The sequence below is a fragment of the Lonchura striata genome, chromosome 10 (assembly GCF_050655825.1).
Source record: "Lonchura striata isolate lonStrDom1 chromosome 10, ASM5065582v1, whole genome shotgun sequence".
In the NCBI taxonomy this organism is placed as follows: domain Eukaryota; kingdom Metazoa; phylum Chordata; class Aves; order Passeriformes; family Estrildidae; genus Lonchura; species Lonchura striata.
Window position 1 is genome coordinate 7,659,361 of NC_140712.1, and position 22,930 is coordinate 7,682,290.

Below are 22,930 nucleotides of genomic sequence, written 5' to 3' on the forward strand. Positions count from 1 at the left end.
GGGAAGAGAGTCATATTTTCCATCCCAAGGGAAGTTCTCACCTTCCTTGGCAGCCACCTGCCTTCAAACCAAGACAGTCACCCAGCTTTGTGACAGCACATCCAGTGCTCACCGAAGACTCAGGAGGATTTCAGCACACCGGAACCCAACTGACCAGTGGGAAGAATGCTTCCCAAGACTGGGAAGTGTGGGACAAACAGATCTGTGCTGGCCTCAGCTGAATGAGACACCATGGATCTAGCCAGGAAACAAGAGGCTCCAGCTAATAAACCCAGATTGTGAGCAGTGAAAGTGCACCCAGGGAAAGATTCCAGAAACCCTTCCAAATCATATGGCAAAACTAAAGACAGAGGAGGGAAAAGCTCACTCATCTCTGATTAAAACCCTTCACTTTCCAGAGGAAACGGCTACAAAGAGGGGATTCCACATTAGCTCTTTACTAGGAGTCAAATATTTTAAGAGAGAATCTGCAGTTATTACACCCAAGAACAAAAATTAGGCCATTAAATCTAGAGACCCAAACCCACGCCTCCACTTCACTTCTCAAGACATTTATTTTTTTGCTTTTATCCTTTAGAGGAATGCTTTGCTCAAGACTGTAATGGAACATCCCTCAGAAGAGAATAGCTTGTGTTTTGGTGAGAAGAACCTGATTTCCTCCATGGCATATTAAACAATTCATCATCCTAAGTAATGTTTAGGTGAAAATATGACAAAAGCTGCTGTGCAATCCAGAACTGGACTATCTGTGCAGCTCAGAAGAACAAGGCCTGCAGGCTGCCTTCATATTTTGGAATTTCTTTGTGCCTTTGTGAACTAAAATGCCTGAAAAGGAAGCCAGGTGTCACTGTGCTGTCAAGGAAACACAATGCCTCACAAATACACAATGTGAAGGTCTGTGGTTAAGGTGGACAATAGGAGACTGGCTGAACAATTCCCTCAAAACCAGGGGGTTACTGCATCCATCAGTGTATTTATTAAAGCAAAGCTGTATCAGAGCTCACACACCAGCCCACACTAATCACCACGTAGACATGCTGCAAACAACCTGGCCTCCTACAGCAACACTGCCACCAAGAAGGGGTCATCTCCACTGCAGCTGATGCACTGGGATGTATCCTACCTTAGCCGTGCAACCCTTCAGAGCCCAGGAAGGCTGAGCCCAGGCAGGTTGTTACACCCCATGCTTGGTTCTGCACCCACAAACCCTAGCTCGAGGAACTGAGCAGAACCTGGAGGTTGGGGGAGCAGAATAAGCCTGGAACCACTCTCTGAGAGTAAGAGCAGCAACAGCTCCAGCTGGAAGCTGCAGTTGGAGATCTACTGCAAGTCTGAGGATTCTGTTAACACAGGAAACCCAAATTCTCAACACCAACAAACAACAGAACAAGAAAGCAAAAAATTGAAATTCAATTTCCCCATGGCAGTTCATCCAGACTGTGATGCCTTCCCGAGGGTTCTGTCCCGCCTGTCATTTGTGCTCTACAACACTCATACTGTGAACTGGACACTCCAAGAAGGACATATGGATGTTCTTGGGACACTCATCCCTGTCACAGCTGCATGCCCCGTGGGCAGAGGGCACCTGGGAACAGGCTGCCATCAGCACAACTCTCAGTCTGCTCCATGGTCCATGTGCTATGAGAAAAAGCACCTCAAAAAATGTGGTACTCAGGGAGTCTAACCAGGCTGGATGATTGACTTTAACCTGTTTACCCACAAACTACAGCAAAACAACCCCATTCCAAACTGGACTCCGGTTAGCTCCCGATACCGAGGAATTCCACCGGCTGATACCTTATTTCAACAACCTGTTGCTTTGAAAAAATTCTCCTCAAATCACCATCTAAATTAAGCAGGAATTGCCCATGCTATGCCCAAGTATCAGCCCCAGCATCTATAATGGCATGTGGCTTCTGCTGCTCAGTGCCAGAGGAACTGAGAGAGGAGCCAAGCAGCGCACCTGATTGCGAAGGGCCTGCTGGGATGGTCGGTCCCGGTGCATGTGGCTGTCTCTTGTCACTGCAGAGGTCCCAGAATCTACATGGACAGATCCCACGGGAGTAGGCTGGAAAATAAGGTGTTGGTTAGGGCTAGGACTCCCAGATGCACAAACTCACCTTGTCAAGCCAGTAGGAAGAATAAAAACATCAAAACGCTGCCCAAAGGAGCCAAGGAGAATTACAGCCAGGGCTATAAAATCCCTGTGATTTACAGACGTGAAATTTGATGGTGGACACCAGCACTGAATGTCTTGTATAAAAATTAATTAAGAAGATACAGCTAGGTGCCTGTCTCGATGTCAGATCACACCTAGTGCATCTCACACAGAATTATTACAACTGAAAATATACAGACTTGTTTTCCTCATCCCATTGTCTCACCACTTGTAAAAATCACGCTTGCATAGAAACAGGATGTGTTAAAATTAAAGCTTCATCTGCTCTCTTCTCACCAAAGTCATAATCCCTGCTCCCAACATCGAGATCTCCATGGCAACCTCCGTGGTTGTCAGCAATAGCACACTTGTCTTACAAGGTGCTCTTTATCAACTGCCTTTGTAATTAAAGAAAAATGAAGAGAAAATCTTGATTCACAAAGGGAATGATTTCTTAGGAATTCTGTTGAGCACAGTGAGCATGGGGAACACTAAATATAGTTGGGACACTAAAGCACTGGCAGTGGTACCAAGTTTAGCACTGATGGCATTTGATCTGGCACCAGTGACAATTCATTTACAGATGTCATTACTGCTCTTTGGGGTGAACTGTGAGCAGAATGATCCAAAACTAAGAGCTTTAGATTCTTCTACCATGTTTCCCCATGACACATCCTTTGGCCAAGGTCTTCCTGAGTTTAACTGGGTTTTGATGATAAAAGTGAGACAATGAGATCAGGGTGATGGTCCACATGGAGTCATGGAACTGCTAAATGGAGGTTGGTTTCTCTCACATTTCCTTGCCATGTACTGTACAGAGCTGGTTCAGCCTCTGAGTGTCCTCCAAGATATTCCGAGTTCAGGAGAGCAAGTTTAGATTAGATATTTGGGAAGAAATTCCTCCCTGGGAGGGTGGCAAGGCTCTGGCAAGGTTGCCCAGAGAAGCTGTGGCTGCCCCTTGGAAGTGTCCAAGGCCAGGTTGGTAGAGGCTTGGAGTAACCTGGGATACTGGAACGTGTCCTTGCCCATGGCAAGGGGTTGAACAAAATGAGATTTACTATTCATTCAAACTCAAACCATTCTGAGATTCTACTATCCACTGAACATCCATCAGAAACCTGCCTCAATCTCCTGTACCTTTCCAACGGGAACATAACCATTATAGGGGGTTTCTGTGGTTTTCCTGCTTTAAAATGGATTTTAGATACTGATCTCCAATCCTGTGCTAGATTAGAGGGAATTCAGTCTCATCATGATCATTCTCACAAATGGGAAAATGAGGCTTGAATGTCCAGAGAGGTGAATGGGGCCTCTGTCCCTCAGGAAAACTTCGAAGCACTGCAAGAACCCCCTGAACACAAAGTCAGGACATCTCACCGTGTTGAGATTTGAAAGATTTGATCCTAAACTCACTGGCATTACCTGGGATTATTTGCAACAAAAAGGCAATGGTGGGGAAGCAGCACCTGGAAGGCAAGGCACGGGACTTTGCAGGGACAACTCACAATTGGCCTGCCGACCCAGTCGTAGGCGTAGTCAAAGGTGTAGCCTTTCTTTTCAAACAGCTCCGTGAAGATGGTCCGTAGGTAATCGTAGTCTGGTCTCTCAAAGAAGTCTAACCGCCGCACATAGCGGAGGTACGTGGCCATCTCCTCTGTCAGAAAAGAGGAAAATGCAGCAGCTTTTATCCTGAATCCTCCAAATGAGTTCTTAGAAACCAGTGCCTGGGCTGCCAGCACTACTTCTGGCTTTTCTCCTACAAGTCATGGTTTTTAGCAACAGTCCTCAATGAAAAACAATTCAAGCAAAGATGGAAGTCCCACCTCTGCTCAAATCTGACTCTGAGCAAACCTTGACTTATTCTATACATTTGTATAAAAATAAACAGAGTGAGAAATAAGCTCACTGAACTTGACAACAGGCTGCTCACAGACATTTAGAATGCTCTTGCCCAGACAAGCTGTGGCTGCCTCATCCCTGAAAGTGTCCAAGGCCAGGTTGGATGGAGCTTGGAGCATCCTGGAATAGCGGAAGGTGTCCCATCATGACATTGGCAGCACCTGAATATTCAAAACTAGACTAGAGAGGGAGTCTCCAAGGTTCATTTACCTGAAGAGGGTTAATTTACAGACCAGGGTTTGGTGTTAAGATAATTAATTGCTTTCCTTCATCTGGGCCGCACTTTGCATGCACAGAATATTGAGTCCTCGGACCTCATGTCCTGCCTTTTCCCAGTTCTCCCTTGGCTTATGGCCTTGACTTCAGCTGACAAAAAATAAGAATAGGACTGTTTATTAATACTTAACTCTGTCTGTGGCTTGTGGCTTCCATGGAGATAAAAGGGGAAAAAAAGGACAAGAAAGAATCCTCTTTTTTGAGTACCTCCAGAAGGTGGACAACAATCGGTTTCAGGAAAGGAAGGGACAGAACTCAGTTCTCGCATCTCCTATCAGCCCAGACCTGAAGCAACTGTGAGGAGTATTGGCAAAAAGATGAGAACAGCCAACCTGAAGCTGTTCTGCTTGGAACCAGGTGGATTTTGGAATGAGACATCTGGGGAATTACAGTGACTTGAGTGAACAATGATCCCATTCCAGACTTGCTGCTCCCTCATGCTGGGAAAGACATGTGGCACAACAGTTCCTACAGGAATAGGATTAATTGTGGGTGCTCTCCCTGGTGTCAGGACTTGAGAAGCACTCCACAAAACCTCTCATGCCCACTCTGTGGCCAGGGGACCCTGTGGAAGGCACTAACTCTGTACCCTGCTCTCCCAGCTCCAATATCTGTTAAACTGGAGACCAGATGTTGAGCTTGGCTAGAAACACACTTCAGTAACACTCTCCTTAAAACTGCTCCTAGGAGGTGGAATTCATTGGACACACCATCCCATCTTCTAAGCTGGCCACCTACACCTGCAACACCTGTGAAACCTTCCATTTGGAAAAGAATTAACTCAGTAGTTCCAGCACAGTCATTTGGGAGAGGGAAAATAATGAGGAGCTCTTTTGGAAGGAAGCCAACATGTAAAACAGGTATACAAGGCCCTTGAGCACTGTCCAGCCTCTTTGATGAGAAGTGTTTTGTTCATTTTAAAACCTCAGGCCCTGCTAATTTACAGCAGCAGCTTCAGTTGTTTGCCAGTCTGAGGAATGACGTGATGGATACACATAATCCAGTACTTTCTGACAGAGGAGTCAGGCCCATCCTATTTAACAAGGTATGGCCACCTCCAGCTGCACTCACACAATCCCATCAGGGCTTTACCTGGAAAGTTCTCACAGAGAACTTCAACTGGAGTGTTTCTCTTTGTGTCCCCAATCTTCTGATATCTCTCTTTTAAGGTGTCAGCCTGCAGCGCACAAAGACAAAACAGTTGTGGAGAAAGAGTTCAACCATGTAAGAAAGGACATGCTGTATGGGAAGAAAAACAAGGTATTTAATGCCCATTCTGGGTGACATCAAGAGATGTTACTTGTAACTGAACTGCATCCTGGACTACACCAGAAGGAATATTTCACAGGCTATTGGGAGAGAACATCCAAGGATGTTCACAACATCTTTGTTCATGAAAGGCAGGACCCTTATTAGTGTCTTTCAAGGCTCATTTCTCACAGCCCAGTCCTGAGGACTCTGCAGGGGAGGCTGCATGGGAGAAGGAAATAAAGATGCATGAACTGTGATGGCACATCAGGACCTCAAAAAGGAGTCAACTAATTCTTACCAAGTTCAGCACTGAATTGAGGAACTTTTGTAGAACCTTGTATAAACTTGGAATTATTTTAGAATAATTTACAGGATTAATTTAAAGCAGATGAGTTCAACTAAGCCAGAAAGGAAATACATACTAGAATAACACAGAGAGGCGTGAACATAAAATCAGAGAGTCTGATTTCTTTCATAATGCCTTTCATGTCTGAAAAATCCTTCTTTGCTTTTATGAGCAGTTGCCAACATTTTTGGCATGTGCCTGATGAAGCTGAGCTGAGACTAACTCAATAGGTGGTAAAAAACAGCTGAACAAGGTCTATCAATGCAACTGGGTCTATTCCCACTGACCAATACAGAGCAGCTCCTGAACCCAAAGCCTTGGCTCCTTTTTCCAACAGGAGCTCTTGTCTTCCCTGATAAACCCAACCTGATCAGTCCCTTCACTCCCTTCAATGCCAAAGCTGAACACAGTAGCTTAATCATCAGGGAGGTGATGGAGAAGTGAAGATGCAGCTTCCAACAGCTCTGGAGCCAGCAAATGACTTACTCCTTGTTAGCTCAGCTGATGGATGTTGGCAGCAGTCGGCAACTCAATTTCTTGCAGCTCTCCACATTGTACACAGCATCTCATAAACTCCCCAGCACTGAGTGTCCAGTGTCTCTGGAGGGAAGCCAAGTCCAATACTTGTGCCAGAAAACCAGTTTTTCAAGCTGAAGTCCATCTGTGCATCCAAACCCATCAAACCGCTCCATTATAAACACGGATCACAGATGCAGCTGGGGGATTGTGTTGCCGTAACTGGAATTTCATAAACAATCACTGTGTCCCAGTCATGCTCCAGTGCGGGGCAGCTTCCAATCACAGCTCTCTCTGTCTCTCTGTTTAACCTTCTCTCCAAAATCGTACACAATTTGGCAACCTGAAGTGCCAGGTAATGTACTTCTACCTTAAAATCTTCCCTGCAGCTAAACTTAATGTCTCGGTGTTAGGGTGCAAGGACACAAAGAGAGGACAGCATTTCTGGCTGGATTTTGCCAATGTTTCCCCAGCAGATTCTCCTCTGGGTAGAGACTAGCCAAAGTTTTAAAGGACAATACCTAAAGCCTGAACCTACCTTCAATCCTTGCCAGGGCAAGCTGCCTCGGAGGAAATACATGAACATATGGCCAAGGGCTTCTAAGTCGTCTCGACGACTTTGCTCTAAAAGAGAAGAGATGACAAATTATTGCTGCAGAAGCAGAAATGGCTCTGAGATCTCAGCAGCAGCCACACCTGTACCTGATAAAGGTACCACAGGGACTTTCACTCACTGTCTGCAGCTCAGATCTTGTGCAAGACCAGAAGCTGTTTCAGAAAGTCAGAAAATGTGTAAAATCAGCCAAAAGCCATGAGGGACTGCAAAACACACATCCAACCTGAGGTAGAATGGACAACTCTTAATTGCAGAGGAATAAAGCAGAGCCTCAATTCTTCTCTGACCTGCCCGTGTCAATGATGCCATGTGGTGCTGGATCATTTCCTCTGGACTAAATGGGAATAGGATACTCACAACCATCTGCAGGGATCTACCCTTGCACAGTGCCATCCCTTTCCCAATTTCCTCTGCTGCTCATCAGAGCAGATCAAAAATAGCTCCTTCCAGCGCCATGGAACACTTGCTGCTGCTGCCACATGCAGATGTTGTAATTATAAATGAAGGGGGGAAAAAGAGGCACGGAGCCAAAGGAAAAATATCCTAAAACAAGCAGCCAAAATATATCCTAAACCCCAGGGGAGGATAGAAGAGAACAACAGATGTGGAGGCAACACTGGGCTGAGCTGCACTCCAGGGTTCACTGAGCTCGTGGACTCATTTGGTGCACCCTTCTCTTCTCTGAACCCCACGTGCTCCAAACAACATGATCCATGATCCAGAGCAGATCCAGCCCACCACACTGCAGCCACTTAACCCACAGGAGATGCTGGGAGTGGGAACACAGGGAACTAAAACTACAGCTCCTGCAGTTATCCTGATAAAAAGGAGAAAAAAAGAGGATGCCCTGGGTAATTTAGTGCAGTGATGCAGATGGACTTCCAGGAAGATGGTTGAATGCACTTGTCTCTCTGAAAAACTGCAGTCAGACTTCTGAGTTTGAAAGATGAAAGGATTGATTCCACCTGGGCTGGTCTCACCAGGGAAGAATCAGCTCCTCACAACCCCTCTGGGCAGGGATGGCCCCCTCAAATACACCCCCAGAACTCATTTGGACCCTTCCCCTGCATGAGCCTAGGTGGGAGCTGAAATCCTGTGGGAAATGGGTCCTAAGGAAGGCACATGGTGCACTTCAAACACAAACACATCTTCCCTCCACATCGCCTGCACCAGCAGCTTCCCAGCCTGCTCCCACTGCACCCTCCCATTCCTCATCCCTGCCTGACTCTTCACTTTCCAAAATTAGAAACCAAGCTCATCCCTCCTTACTCCCCAAAGACAGTGAGCTCTCCAAGTGGGAGCCAACATGCTAGGAGGCCTCCTGGAGAATATTCCATTATCTCACTGCTTGTATGGATTTAAGAGAATATAAACATTTAATAAGTTATTTTTTGCCTTTCAGCCACAGAAATGTAATATTCTGGTAGGACAGAAAGCAGCGAGGAGAGGAGATGAAAGCCAGATTTAAAGTTATTTAAATCATTCATTTTCTCCAACCAATTACTAGGTCAGGAAACATCCAACTCTTAACACCTGGAACTGGAAGGCATTGGGACAGTGCTGTGCTATAAAAATCTATTTGTCTATCATCCAGTGCAGCAATCACCGCCTGCCTGCTTGTCTTTTATCAATGCAGGGCTGCTCCTAGTTATTTAGTTCCTAATAAAAACTGTAATTATGAGACTTCCAACATTTCAGCTGGCTCAATTCCTCAAAAGAAGGGAGAAAAAAAAGAAAGGCACACAACTGTAAACGGCATTGGGAGGTTCACAAATAGCTTCAGGGGCGCAAGAGAGCTGAGCCAAGATATTATGGGAGGTCTGCAGGATTCAAATGGCAAGCTGGAATGTGTCCAGGGAAGGGACTGGAGCTAGGGAAGGAGCTAGAGCACTAGAAGCAGCTGAAGGAGCTGGGGAGGCTCAGGGGGAACCTTCTGGCTCTGCACAACTCCCTGACAGGAGAGGGAAGCTGGGGAGGCGGAGCTGGGCTCTGCTCCCAGGGAACAAAGGACAGAGGAACAAAGGACAAGAGGAAACAGCCTCCAGCAACACCAGGGAAGGCTTAGGTTGGATATTAGAGAAAATAATTCACTGAAAGGGCTGTCAAGGATTGAACAGGCTGCCCAGGGCAGTGATGGAGTAACCACGCTGGGAAGTGTTCAGAAGATGTGTGAATGTGGCACTTGGGGACATGGTTTAGAGGTGAACACAGCAGGGCTGGTCAATTGTTGGACTCAATGACCTCAGAGAGCTTCTCCAGCCTAAAGGACACTCTGTAAGCTCCCTCCATGCAGACAAACCTTTGCCAAGGTGTGTGTTGATGGACATGTATCTCGCTGTTCCAGTGAGACTCTTGTGCTCCCTGTAGGGAATGTGTTTTTTGGTTTCTGGGTCAATGTACTCCTTGGCCAATCCAAAGTCTATGATGTGGATGACGTGCTCCTTCTTATTGCCCTGCCGGCCAATGAGGAAATTCTCCGGCTTGACGTCCCGGTAGATGAGGTTCTTGGAATGCACGTACTCCATCCGAGAGATCTGCAAAAGGAGGGAAATGTTACTTGTGAGCAGAGCCCCGGCTCCCAGCAGAGCTGGAAGAGGAATGTGTCATCCCCTCCTTTCCAAGGCTATCATGCTGTGCTCCCTGCTTTATTCCCACGGAAGTAGCAAAGGCTGTTTCTGAGGCGTTACCACTGGGATGCAGCTCTTGGCAGGATGCCACGGGGAGCTGCAGCAGCCTTTTTGTATTGATTTTAAACATACTAAACCGGTTACCAAGAGCTCTTCCCTTGCCCACCTCCTTCCCCTGTTGCTCTGTGTCTTACCACCTTCCTCCCTCGACCCATATGTTGTCTTAGACATGCCAGATTCTTCATGGAGGGGGATTTTTGGGCAGGCAGAAGCTTTACAATCTTCAAAGCTGACTAAAATAATAATAATTAATCTCACTGCTGTCAGCTAGGAATAGCTGGAATATTTTTCAGCTTTTGATTAATGTTTTTCTGGAAGTTTCACTGAATGGGAAGGTGAAAGGGCAGGAACCTCACTTCTGAGGTGATGGAGTATCTCGAACAACACACCTTACTCAGAAGATCATCATTAAAACTGCTTTTGAAAACAAACATATTGCAGGTGTATTGTCAAGTCAGTTCTCCCCTGGGTCCTGAACTTAGGAGATGATTCCAGTGGGAAATAATTTTCAATTTCACTTCATTTATTACCTTTAATTGCCTTTATATGTTCCAAATGAACACATGTGAACCCCCATTTGTGGCTGTCCTGATCACAGCTGCCCTGCATGCCAAAGGGCACAGTGGCTTAAACAAGATGCTTCTTAGGAAAGGCTGCTGGAATTGACCCAGATATTTGTGGGCCAGCAATGCTACAAAAGCTCTGCAAAGTTCCACCAACTCCCAGTTTTGCACTAAGGAGCCTCAGTCCCCAGAGGTCACTGCCACACCGCTGCAAGGGACACCGGGGGATGTCCAGGGTGAGGGCCACCAGCTGGTCACCCCCACTGCGTCGATCCTGGTGGGAAAGCTCTCAGGCTGGAGTCACCTCCAGCCAAGCAGCGGGGACCCCCTGCCAGCCCTTCCAAGCCCCTGCTCACTCCGTGGGGCTGGCAGACCCTGACTGCTCCTTCATTTCTCACTGAATCCTGACATGTTCCCAGCTGGCAAACCCAGACTACTCTTTCTCTCTACAGATCTTGGGCCCACACCTGGTTTTAAAAATCCACATGCATGTGATCCTCCATCACACTCCCAGGCCCTTACCATGCACCCTATTTTAAAGGAAAATCTGCTGCATTTCCACCCCTCGGAAAGAAGTAGCAGGCAGGAGGGGGCAGCTCTCCTTATAAAATAAACAGCTGTACAGGGAGGGCAGCAGACAGGAAAACATTTGATGCAGGAGGATCAGGCTTAAAAACCAGAATTTGCTTTAAGACTCTTCAAAGAAGGGAACAGCACGTGCTGGCGCTCCCTCCCCTCGATGCAGTGATTGATTCCAATGTGCCGAGAAAATGGGTTTCACGGCTAACAACCATTATTTCCAATCAATTACAGGCTGGTGCAGAGCAGAGCAGATGCTCTTCAGTCATTCTTCACACTTTGAATCACCTACAGGACACAGCAGCAGGTCGTGAGACAAAAAGCCATGTTGGGAGGCAATTCAAATGAAGATGCAACCCTTGAAAGTGGAACAAAGAGTTTCCTTGCCTCTCCACACATAACAAGCTTCCAAGTGGAGCCTGACTGGCTCATTTGATTTGTTCCTGCTACCAAAGCAGCTCAGTTGTTGAAATCCCAACAGCAATTAGAGAGCCTGAAAAGGGCCTATTTTTTTCTCTTTAAAAACTCTCGGCAAGTTGCAGCAGGCAGGACAACAACCTGGACAGCTGAGGTATCAGGTGAGCCAATATGCTCCAGCAGCAATCAAGGGTACTTATTTTCCTGCCTTTTTTCCTCCCACCTGTTTTTTTTGCTTCTGCCACACACAGACACAGCTGCTGTGGGGTCTTTCATATTCCTTCTTTGCTTCCACCTGCCTGGACACTTCATGCTGGAGAGCATTGCTCAACCATGGCAGCTGAAAGACACTCCCCGAGTCAAAAAGATGTTTCTTGGAGTAGCTTCCATGCTTTATTCACCCTGACAAGACACTTTCCCTGCTGGTGGCTGCTGTGATGTGGAGTGTCTGGGCTGCATCTCCCTTCCAGACTCTGCCTGAGCACACACGAGCAGCGGTGCTGTGGCACCACCCCGGCATCAACCCCATCGCGTGGCTGAAGGAGAGGGGAAGTGGTGCTCCCACTCCAGAATTGTGCTGGATGCAGAGGTGCAGTGCCCACTCCTTTGGGTTTGAACTACAGGCTCCAACACTCTGAATTCCTTCTTTTAGAGGCAGAGAAAGCACTCGAGGAACTGGGACTAACTTGGAATTGCTCTAACACTAGAAACACAGCGAGCACGTGTGCACTAGGGTAGACAGAAGACTGAATTACAGAGGGATTTCCATGGCCATGGCCGGCTGAGTGCATCCTTGGAGCCATAAATTTCCATTTCAGATGTCAAAGAAACCTTTAGGAGGGGGGAGAATCCCTTGGCACACAGCAGGACTCCTGTGCTGTAGTGGAGAAATGAGAGGATATTGTGACATTTAGCAGGTGCCAAAGAAACCCGTGCTTTCATTTGCCTTCCTCCTGCCAAGGCAGCAAGTGTAACAAACCCTCTTATGCCAGAAAGGTAACTCTTAAGAGACTGATCTTCACAGCAGTTCCATCTCTAGACCTTCCTGATAAATTTGAGCCCTTCTTCCACACATCACCTGCTTAAACATAGATCAGATCAGCAGAGAATGAAATTAATCTTGTTCAAAGGCAATTCTGATGGTCACTGGTAGAAAAACATCTTGCCACAACTTGGTCCAGATCACATCCGGAGTATTTTTCCTGGCAGCACAACAGAGCTTGTTGTAAGCTGTCAGCGAGCTTTGTACAGGCTGGGCCTGGCCAAGAGTGAAAAACAGAAGCTTGAATAAAAAAAACATTCTCCTGACATAGTGACCACATTTTAATTGCCAAGCTTGGCTTTGCTCAGGAGCTTCACCCACTGGATCTGATCTACTGGATGTCTTCAGCAGCATGTAGAGTATGGAGGAAGCAGTTAAGAGTCTGAACAGAAGGAAGCAGTTAGAGTCTGAACAATTCTGAAACAGGCTGCCTTTCTTGAAGACTCGTCATCCAGTCTCTCTTGCCCTCAGCCAAGAGATCCTTCCTGATGTAAAACTGTGTTTGAATTCTTCTGTAATCCAACATGGCACTTCTTAAGAGACACTGCCTTTGTTTTTCTAACATCTGTAAAGGATCCACCCCAGTCCTGAGTTGCTGCAACCTGTCAAGCTCATTCACACCAGTCAAACAGAAATACCTATTTAAAAATATCTTTCCAGGATGTCCCTGGTTAAAAATTGACCACGGGACTGGATGCTCTTACAGACATGGGGATCATCCAAAGTATGAGGAGAAAGATCAGGGGACAAGTGCCCACAGTTAGAATTACAGGAGCTTAAGCAGACTTGGCCAGGCAGAAGCAGGAACAAAATGTAATTCATTGATGTGAACCCAAGGAGTCTGAGAGTCCAGCTTTCCTTTTTCATGTGTCTCACATTGGAGTGTGACCCAGTGACTGCAATTTAGTGTGGGAGAAAGACAATTTTCCCTAAAGCCTTGAGGCTAGAGCAGAGCATTTTCATTTCATTTGAGCAGTTAGTGCCAGCCCCTTTGGAAAACACTTCTCCCAGGCCAGGTGATGTGGCACACCTGAGGATGTTGGATCTGTCCCCTTAGATGTGCACACTCCAAGGTGGCAACTCATGTAACCTCCCTGAGGAGACTGAGAAGGCCCTACAACATCTCCCCATGGCCAGAGGAGCACCTGATCCTCTGAGAAAGCATCAGCTCCTCCATTTCCAACTGCTTTTGCTGTCCCCCTGCATCAGCCTCAGCACGTGTTTTCCACCTGGCACCAGTGTCCCAGTGAGCTGCAGCCTGGCCACAAGATCAACAGGTGATGCCAGTGAAGAACACCCAAACCCAGAGCTGAGCTGCAGCTCTGGGACTTGGCAAAAGGCAGCAGCTATGGCTGTGAGTCTTGATTTCCCCAGCAATCCCTTGGGAATTAATTTACATCTTTCTATTTTCCCTGCAAAGGTCACACAAGCTGTATCTGAGGCTTTGCCATCTGTTGCCACTTGATTTAATGGAAGTCAATACTATAAATTGGTTTTCCATTGATAAATAAACACTCAAAACCAAGAGAACTTGACTGCTCTGCTGTGGGAGGCCTCAGTACCAGGCAGGTGCTATTAAAACTTCTGCAGTTCTGATCTCACTGTTCCATTTGAGATTCTGCTATGTCAAACTTCAGTTTATCTGGAAAGGACTGCATTCCTCATCCCTTACATCTCCTCTTCCCTACCATGCTTCTATACATGGATCTATTAATGTGAATATACAATCCCATCTCTGCTGTGGAGTATCTGGGTGATTCCAAGATCCAGCTATGCAAAATCTGGATATCTGCAGATATTTAGGTACTTGGGAATCTGCAAACCAGTATGAAAACCAAAAAAGCCAAATTGACTGGCTGGCCCCACTGACTCGTGGAAGTTTCCACATTTAGTATGTTCAGCTTTCATGTTGTTCACTTTTTAACACAAACCCATATCCAAGCCTGGATCCCTTCCAACTTGACTTCCTTTCCTTTCCAGGTACATTAAAGGCTCTGTGATGTTGCCCATAGAACTATTATATTCCAAGTGTCAGTAATTTAAACCCATTTGGTTGACCAAATTTTTGACCAAATTTGACAGAGGCAGAGCTCTCAAATGCTGGTATTTTGGCTAAGGAGGGCTCAGCTCCCATTGCCCCGTGAGGTTTCAGTCTATGGGCAGCCCAGAACCAGCAGAACTGGTAGGAGTGTGGGCGGGTGCTGTGCTGTGTGTGTCCCACGGAAAGGGTGAGAAATGAGATGTTCCTGGGATGTCCAAACAGAGGGAGGGAGCTGGGGCAGGTACCGGGGCAGGGGCGTGTAGGGGACGTGGGATGTGAGTCCGTAGGAATCCAGCTTCACTTGTTCTGCTGTGCAGGGAGCCAGCTCCCCACAAGCATAATCTGACCTTCCCTTCACAGGCAAGAGTCCTTCTCACCCCTGAGAAGTTTTCTTTTATAAGATGGAGAGGGACCTTGGACAAGGGACTGGAGAGACAGGATAAGGGGAGATTGCTTCCTGCTGCCAGAACACAGGGTTAGATGGGATCCTGGGGAGAATGTGAGGCTGGTGGGGCCCTGGCACAGGTTTCCCAGAGAAGCTGGGGCTGCCCCACCCCTGGAAATGTTCAAGGCCAGGTTGGACAGGGCTTGGAGCAATCTGAGATAGTGCAAAGTGTCCCTGCCCATGGCAGGGAGGGTGGGATTAGATCTTTGAAGGTTCCTCCAACTCAAACCACCCAGTGATGATTCTATGATGGAAGAAGATTCTCTCAGCCCTGATCCTTGCACTGTGCTGACCCTGGGATGGATGGACACCCAAGGACATCCCAGGGCAGGGCCCTGCCATCACTCACCAGCTGAATGGCGATCATCAACACCGTCTTCAGAGTGAAGGTCCTGTCACAGAGGTCAAACAGATCTTCCAAGCTGGGACCAAGCAGCTCCAATACCATGGCGTTGTACTTCCCACAGGGTCCAAAGTAATACACCTGGGGGAGCCCTTCAGCTGGAAGAATAGGAAGAGAACTGGAATCAGTCAATGGGACAAAGTTAATTCCCCTCCCACTGCGTGCACACCTTTTGTTAGGCAGTTTTATTGTCACTTCTTCAGTATTCTATCTGATGCTGCCCAGCAAGGAAATAAGTTCCAGCACAAACTGTGAGTGAACCAAAGGCCAAACCAGTGCAGGTTCTGCTCAGCTACACCTTTGCGCAGACAAATGGGATTTCAAAGCAATTAACAAATCCACCTGAAAGCACCAAGCTTTGGCAGCTTAAAGGCTTGAATTTAGGGAACAAGACACGGAGTTCCCTGTGTTCCACTAAAAACCAGGCATAGAACAGCCCCAGATGTGGGCTAGCACTTGTTGGAGCACTTAGGAAGATGACAGTCCTTGGAGAAAATGAAGCATGGCCAATAAAGGGCTGCTTTGTCACCAAAATAGCACCCAGCCCTTGTTTTTCAGCACAACCTTACGCAAAGTTTACACTCAGTAAAAAGGAAAAAAATCTTTTCCTTTAAAATAGGGAAAAGTTTTAAATTTTGACCAATCACCACACAAAAATAGGTGATCATGTTCATTAGCATATATGCATACACACAGCTATCAACACTGAACTGGTAGGAGCCAGATCCCATCTTCCCACCCAACAGACTCTCTGTGGGAGTACAGTGTTGATACTCAGCTGGCAGGGGATTTTTGGGTGGATCAGCTTTCTGAAAGGCATCAGAAGGAAAGGGAAAAAAACAGTCTTGATGTTGGAAGACTCAGAGAGCTGCATAACACTCCTGGAATTACCTTTGAGTCAAAAGGAAACCACAGCAGCCCATACAGGAGGAATTCAGTGCAGGCCCAACTGCTCATTTTGCTAATCAGCACCTGCACCAGCACTCGGTGTCCCAGCATCAGCACCAAGCTGGGGAACACGTTTAAATATCTATGTATTTTCAGTCTACAACTCATAAGAGCTCCAAAACAGAACAGAAAGGTTTTGTTTTGAAATACAGGGCTTTGTCTTATGTCAAAACAAAATATTTGCCTGAATGCCCAAAGATACAGCGTCCTGCTATTCAGTGTAAAGGCTGGGCAAGGGGAGCTCTGCTGTGTTTTTTCCCACAGAGATCCACAAATTACAGTGCTTGGGACCTGAAAGCACTGTGATTACTAATTTTATGGCATGTTTTAAACAAGTGCAGGCACACACCTGGATTTGCATAAGTGATCAATGTTAGATATAGCAAAATACTTGACTAATTAAGTGCACAGTTTGGTGTCAGCTCTGTGAGGTGCTCAGTGAAACATTTCAGGCTGGAGAGTGTGTCAGACACACAATAAGTGCATGTCCTACTCCAGATTTAGAGAAGCCCTGCTAATCCACCCAATTAGGAACTCTGGGCACTGGTAACTCTGCAACCTGCCAACAACATAACAAATGCAGCACTGAGGTCACTAAATTGTAAATATCACAGCACTTGTGCTCCCAAGTCCTGCTCCAAATGAACAGAATGCAGTTTGACAAGGATTACCCGAGGAGGGTTTTAATCTCATTAATTTAGATGTTCAGGGAATCTGTCATCAGGATGCATTAATGGGATATTACAGAGTATTGCAGGAATTCCCTGTCTAACCAGTGTTTTGTGTCCCACGTAAAACAGACCCAACCTGGGTTTGGGAGGCTGCTGCTCCTAACAGAGCTCCATGCTTTAAGAAGCAGTAACAGTCATTAAATCCTCTAGGAACACAGGATGGTTTGATGCAGAAGCAATCCAGAAAGCCAAACAATGATGGGATATGATCCAGGCAGCTCCAAGATGATTTCAAATATCCCCAAATCAACACAAATGGCAATTTAATGTCATCAGCTTAGTGCTGAAGGCTGGAAAAATTGCAACAGCTCAAAGTGACTCATGGTGAGCCACTGGGTTTTTAGTAAAGTCTGATGAGGACTTACCTACAAAGTCACCTCTAACACCAAGATAAGCATCTCTGTTTTTTAGAGAATAATAGAATAATAATAGAGAATAAGAGAGTAACAGAATGTTTTATGCAAAGTTTAAACCTGAGCCCGTTACAGATTCTAGATACAGACAGACAATGAGTACCTCTACCACAATTTCTAGAAGTCTCAAATAATGGAACTGAGGAAGGAATTTGGCTTAGGACTCTGCTAACAAAGGTATGCAGGAGAATAAAATTGCAGAAAGGCTGTTAAAGAAGGTGAAGGAGCCCATTTGCAGATCAGGGAGAACATTTAATTTACAATCTCACTTGGTAAGGGGTGAGCATTGCAATTAAAATTGATTTCCTACTGGGCATAAGACCCAGGAAGACAGATTGCAGCAAGACCCAAAAGGTGGAGATTTCACATAGGAAAGGAAGCAACATCCCTTAGTGCACTCTGGGATCCCAATTTCTTCAGCTTTACCTACTCAGAGCTTCCAGCCCAGAGCTTGGTGTACCCTTTGTCTTAAACCCTCAGGAAAGCTCTGCTTTGTGTGGGAGCTCTGACAAAGTGAGGTCTTAGTGAAGAACATGAAAAAGCATCCTAAATGTCAGAATACAGGAGACATCATTGGCTTCAGGCGTATTTTTAGGGTTTGATTTTTCCCTGAGGGTTTTCTCTGACTGCCAGCTCTGCAGTCAAGGACTTGCCTCTTGCCTTTGCCAGGATAAAGCTGCTGGAACATCTCTCAGAATTCCACAGCCAGGCTGCACTGCTGTGTCCTGCATCCAAAGGAGCATCACTGATGAGCCCTGTGGAACTCCCAGCCCACACTAAGAATCCTCAGCTCCACACTAGTTATGGAAATAAAGTTGGGAGGGACTTGGCATAACATACTCAGCTCACTCAAACTCAACTCAACGTTCACCATTTTTTTGGGAAGAGGAAAAACTCGAAAGATGAACTTGATGTACACATTAGAAGGTGTGTTGGCAGATAAAACTGGATGAAACTTGAGATACAGGCAGCTCCAGAGCCATTCTAAACAGTAAAAAGGGTCAGCCTACTAAAATCTGCATAAAATTTTATTTTTTCAGAGTCCATCTGCATAATTTATGACGTAGCTTGGCTCTATTTCAGCAAAAAGCATTGTGTCCTGGTGGTGAGACCATTGTCACAGTGAACCACAGGAACTCCATAAATATCACCAGCAGATCTGTAAATACTTAAGAAGGATGTTGCCAACTAAAGAGATTGATGGAAGAAAGAGGACTTTTTTTTGCCTGGGCAGTTGAGGTTTTTAATGGAAAGTAATTGCATTGGGAGAAGACTGGAAAGGTCACACAAAGCCATGGTGTCATGCTGTAGGTGAGCAGCTCTGAATTCAGAGACTGTGGGATGAAAAGCCACCAGCAGAGCAGAGTCTCATACTGAGGATTCAAAGGTACAACTCAACACTTGAAATACAAACCATGATCTGTTTAATGAATTAATGCATGAAATCATATCAGAACCAGGAATTTCTCCATGGTATCAAACAAGAGCAATACACTAAGGGAAAAAAATATAGGCATGATATGTGCAGGTTCTCCTTTGCAGGAAAACCAGTTTATTACAGCAGAGACTGCTGCAAGCAGAAATCATCTCAATTTGCTTAACGGCTTTGGTCTCGCTGCTGAGTGATTTGGCTCAGCCACATGGAAAAGGGCCCACTCCACCCTCACTCTCACAGGAAGTTTATCACCCCAATAAACACAGACTGATTGCTGCACCGGAATCCACAGGCAAATTCTGCTATTTCAGCAGAGTGATGTCTTGGAAGAAATTCAAGCTGAGCACAGCGAAAACCTAGCAAAGCATTTTGTAGATTAAAGCATCACTGCTGGAATGAGAGCAAATGCAGACATCAAAGCCAAAAACTCAAGACTTTGATTCCCCCACACTCCTGAGACTGGCCTTGGTTTTCTGGGGATGCTAAACTCTCACTGCTCCTGGGCTGCCACCAAAAGGGAGTTTCCCATCTTTCCTCATGCTCTGTGGCTGAGCAATATTTTGGACCAACCCAAAAACCACTTGGCTTGAGCTTGAACACAAGAATGGGAACAGTAACAAAGAGCAGGATCACTGCTCTTCCAGAGAGCTTCATCCAAGCTGGAGCAGCACCTTTCAGAAACTTCCATCAAAAGATCAAGCGCCCTGGATGGTTCCAGTAATGTTATCTTGCTGCCATAGGTTTTACAGCATGACTAATGGCCACAAAACTCCTCAGACATCCAACATACTCCAAAAAACCACATTAGTTCAGGCACACAGACATCCAAAGCCATTTCCAGGACTGGTTATGAACCAACGATGGGTAGAGATGCCAATCTAAGGTGATGCCCATGGGAAATCAGAGTTTGCAGCACCTGCCCTGCACGGAGAGCACAGGAAGCAGAACCCACCTGCTCCAGAAGAGCACCTGGCCTGAGGCTCTGTGTAAGCATCATGAGAGACTATGAATAAACTTCATCAACAGCAAGTAAAATACACCCAAGGAAGAACAAGGGAGCAAGTACAGGAAGCTGCACGTGGCATCTACGTCAATGGAAGGATAAGTGCAACATCCCCATACAGCAAATCACCAGGAAACATCCAGAGCTTGTGATCAATATTAGTAATTTCTGAACCACCTGTGGCTTTTGTTCCCATGGTGAGTTGTTTTTCACTGCCCTTCGATGAGGTGTAGCCAAATAGAGAAGCTGATGTCTTTGATATCAAGAATTAAAGAAGAATTCAGACCCTCTCCTCATGCAGGTTTTGACACTGAGCTCTACTGCACTCCTGAAGAGCCCCAAATTCCACACCCAGAGCGGGGAGGAATCCAAGGCCCAGCAAAAAAGCTGATGCTTGACGCAAATCCAAGCTCTGTGTGGGCAGCAAGAACTCTTTCTCACTGAAAGAGATGCAGACACACACTAGAAACATCAGTGCACACAAAGTTCTGTGTGGTTTTAAAGAGGCTCTGATGAATGGGCCGTAGATTGTCACAAAATTCTCATTCAGAGTAGAAAGTTTATTTTTACAAATCACAGAACACAAAATTACAAGATGAACACCATAAATAGCAACTGTGAGAGGGCTGAATATCTATAGCTAAAATTAAACATGTTCCAAACAAATTAGACAAATTGCTTTAGAGTAGTCAACCCATTTAAGCTGATTACACTAATGAGGATCTACCCTTCTCTTAATTTTCAAATCGGAATAAAATCCTGGCTGAAAGAGAAGATTTATGATCAACATCGACTGGGCCAAGATCTCAGCTTTTAACCTCTTCAAACATGTCCCATGTAAATCTACCTGAGCATGTTAGTTAACAGGTTATTTCTGTGAGCTGAAAGTAAAAAGACTCATTCTGCCCCTCAGATTTTGGAATAGCCTGCTTCAAAAATAGAAAGATGGGAGAGAAGTTGAGATTGGGCTTATTACTGGTAATAACCTTGTCCTAAGGGTCTTTTATATATTTGAATGGATGCCTTTCAGAGGTATCTTCCTTCAAAGTACAGCTACAAAAGCTTTATAATACAGTCCTTCACCTTCAGTCTTCCCTGGAGGAGCTCAGGGAAGGACAGAGATTCTGGGTGATTGAGTGTTTTCTCTTGTTTGAGTAACAGCAGTTGAGATGTGAAGGAAAACAAGCACAAAATGCAATTTGACTCCAGCACCAGCTCACCTGCAGGTGGAAAAAGAGGTGGTCGAAAAGGTCTGCCACAATCTCACCAACCACTCCTCGGCTTCACAAACCTTGAACTGGCATAAGATTAGGGAAAGAACCTAAAAACAGGGATCTAATCCGACAACCATACACAGAAATGTCCACATGGAGAAGTGGGGTTGGAGGAGCCGGAGGACGGCGGCACCGTGGCAGCTCCAACGGTGATCCACAGAGGGGACCACCATGCCATGAGTGCCTCCAGCCTGTAATAATTTCCTCACTCTCTTGAGCTCTGATATTGTGGTTTGAGAGCCCACAATTTCCCTTTAGTTCTTTCTCACTCACCTGACCAAGGTGAAGAGCAGCCAGACCTGTCCAGACCCCTGGCACATCTTCTGTCCCTGAAAATCCTCCTGCTCCGTTTGCTCCAGCTGCTCCAGACACTCTGCTCTGCTGCCAGCTTTTCACAGCATCTTTTTCTTGCTTTGTCTGGGCAATAAATCACTCCTGGCAAATGCTGAATGCTCCTGCACTGCTGCCTAGCAGGAATTTCTGCAGCAGGGCTTTCTGCTTTAGCCCTTCTGTGGGTGAGGAGGAGAGGCAGGGCAAGGCCCTACTCCTGGCCTTGGATGTGGAAAAGGTGCAGCTCAAACACTCTCTGAACTCAAGAGTGTTCTCAAAGGAGAACATCAGAAGCTGGAAGGGACCTCAAAGCTGCAGGGACAGCCCCTGGTACACCAGGTTGCTCCAAGACCCATCCAGCCTGGCCTGGAACACTTTCAGGAAGATATTGGATCAACACCTTCTCCCCTGATGATGGCAGAGAAAGCTGAGCTTCTAATGGAAAGAGAAAACACTAAGCATGTAATAGTTGTGAATGAGCTGTGAAGAGACTACTGTCATCTCCAGGGAGTTCCATGTGGACTCCAAGACTCCAGCCTCATTCCAGCTTATCTCAGGATATGCAGGAAGTATTTAAACCCTGCTGTGTTTTCTTTCATTTTGGTAGTATTTGAATCTACAAAAAGAAAAATGTACAGGAAAAGGAACAGGAGAAAAACAGACCGGGGAAAGACAGAAGGAAGAACATATTTGTTCTTGATGCTGGTAAAAATCCAAACAATTTGATTTTTACTTCAACTGCAGAAAAACAAATCTCAGGATCGCTGTGTTATTAGAACAGGGTGGCATTAGAACAGTGGCATCTTCCTTGAGTGGTACAAGATGGTTTCCTGACATCATGGCTTCTCTTAATTAAACAACTCTTCACATCCACAAAGCAAGAAGCACTTGAGGAAGGGGTACCAAGGAGATATTCATATTTGTATTCATAAAGATAAAAAAAGTTTGGGAGGAGAATCAGCCCTATCTGGTAAGGTCAAAAGCAGGAAAACTTTCAAAATCTGGGAAATTTACCCAGAAACACCCATTCACAGGCAGTTTATTAGCTATGACAATTAAATAAGTAAAGTGAAATGGTTTCTGCTCTTGACAAACACAAAAGAATAAAGCACAACACAATAAATTGTTTTATTTGGCAAGTTTCAGAAAACTGAATTCACATTTCTAGGGCTTAGGGGAAATGACTACATTCAAATCTCCACATTACTGTTGGATTTTTTTACTTGCCCCAGTAAGGATTGCAGCTGGCACATGGAACAACATCTTAAAAGAAGGAAAAAAAATCAGTAAATAATTTCAGAAAAGTTGTTTTAAACCACCCAAAAAAGTTCTAGCTTAAGTTCTATCCTCATTACCTTTTCCCACACAGCTGCAATGCAAGGACAAATATGAAAGAAAACCACTGGAACAGCTGCCCAGGGCAGTGGTGGAGCCACTCAATAACATTCCTAGAGGAATTTAAGAGCCATGTGGATGTGGCACTTGGGAAGAGGGGTTCATGGTGGGCTTGTTAGTGCTGGGGTATGGTTGGACTTGATGGTTTGAGAGGGATTATTT

At 45.8% G+C, this 22,930-nt stretch overlaps 1 protein-coding gene across 2 annotated transcripts in view; it reads right to left on the reverse strand.

Annotated features, from left to right (window-relative positions):
• The window catches only part of CSNK1G1 (casein kinase 1 gamma 1), a 93,482-nt gene that overhangs the window by 11,592 nt on the left and 58,960 nt on the right, over window positions 1-22,930 (reverse strand). For both annotated transcript variants that reach the window (XM_021554255.4, XM_077785865.2), the window contains 6 exons: window positions 15,186-15,337; window positions 9,362-9,596; window positions 6,985-7,070; window positions 5,426-5,510; window positions 3,664-3,812; window positions 1,964-2,068 (listed from right to left, as the gene is read on the reverse strand). In XM_021554255.4, the coding sequence (XP_021409930.1) occupies window positions 1,964-2,068; window positions 3,664-3,812; window positions 5,426-5,510; window positions 6,985-7,070; window positions 9,362-9,596; window positions 15,186-15,337 (812 nt within the window). The remainder of the gene's footprint in view (window positions 1-1,963; window positions 2,069-3,663; window positions 3,813-5,425; window positions 5,511-6,984; window positions 7,071-9,361; window positions 9,597-15,185; window positions 15,338-22,930) is intronic.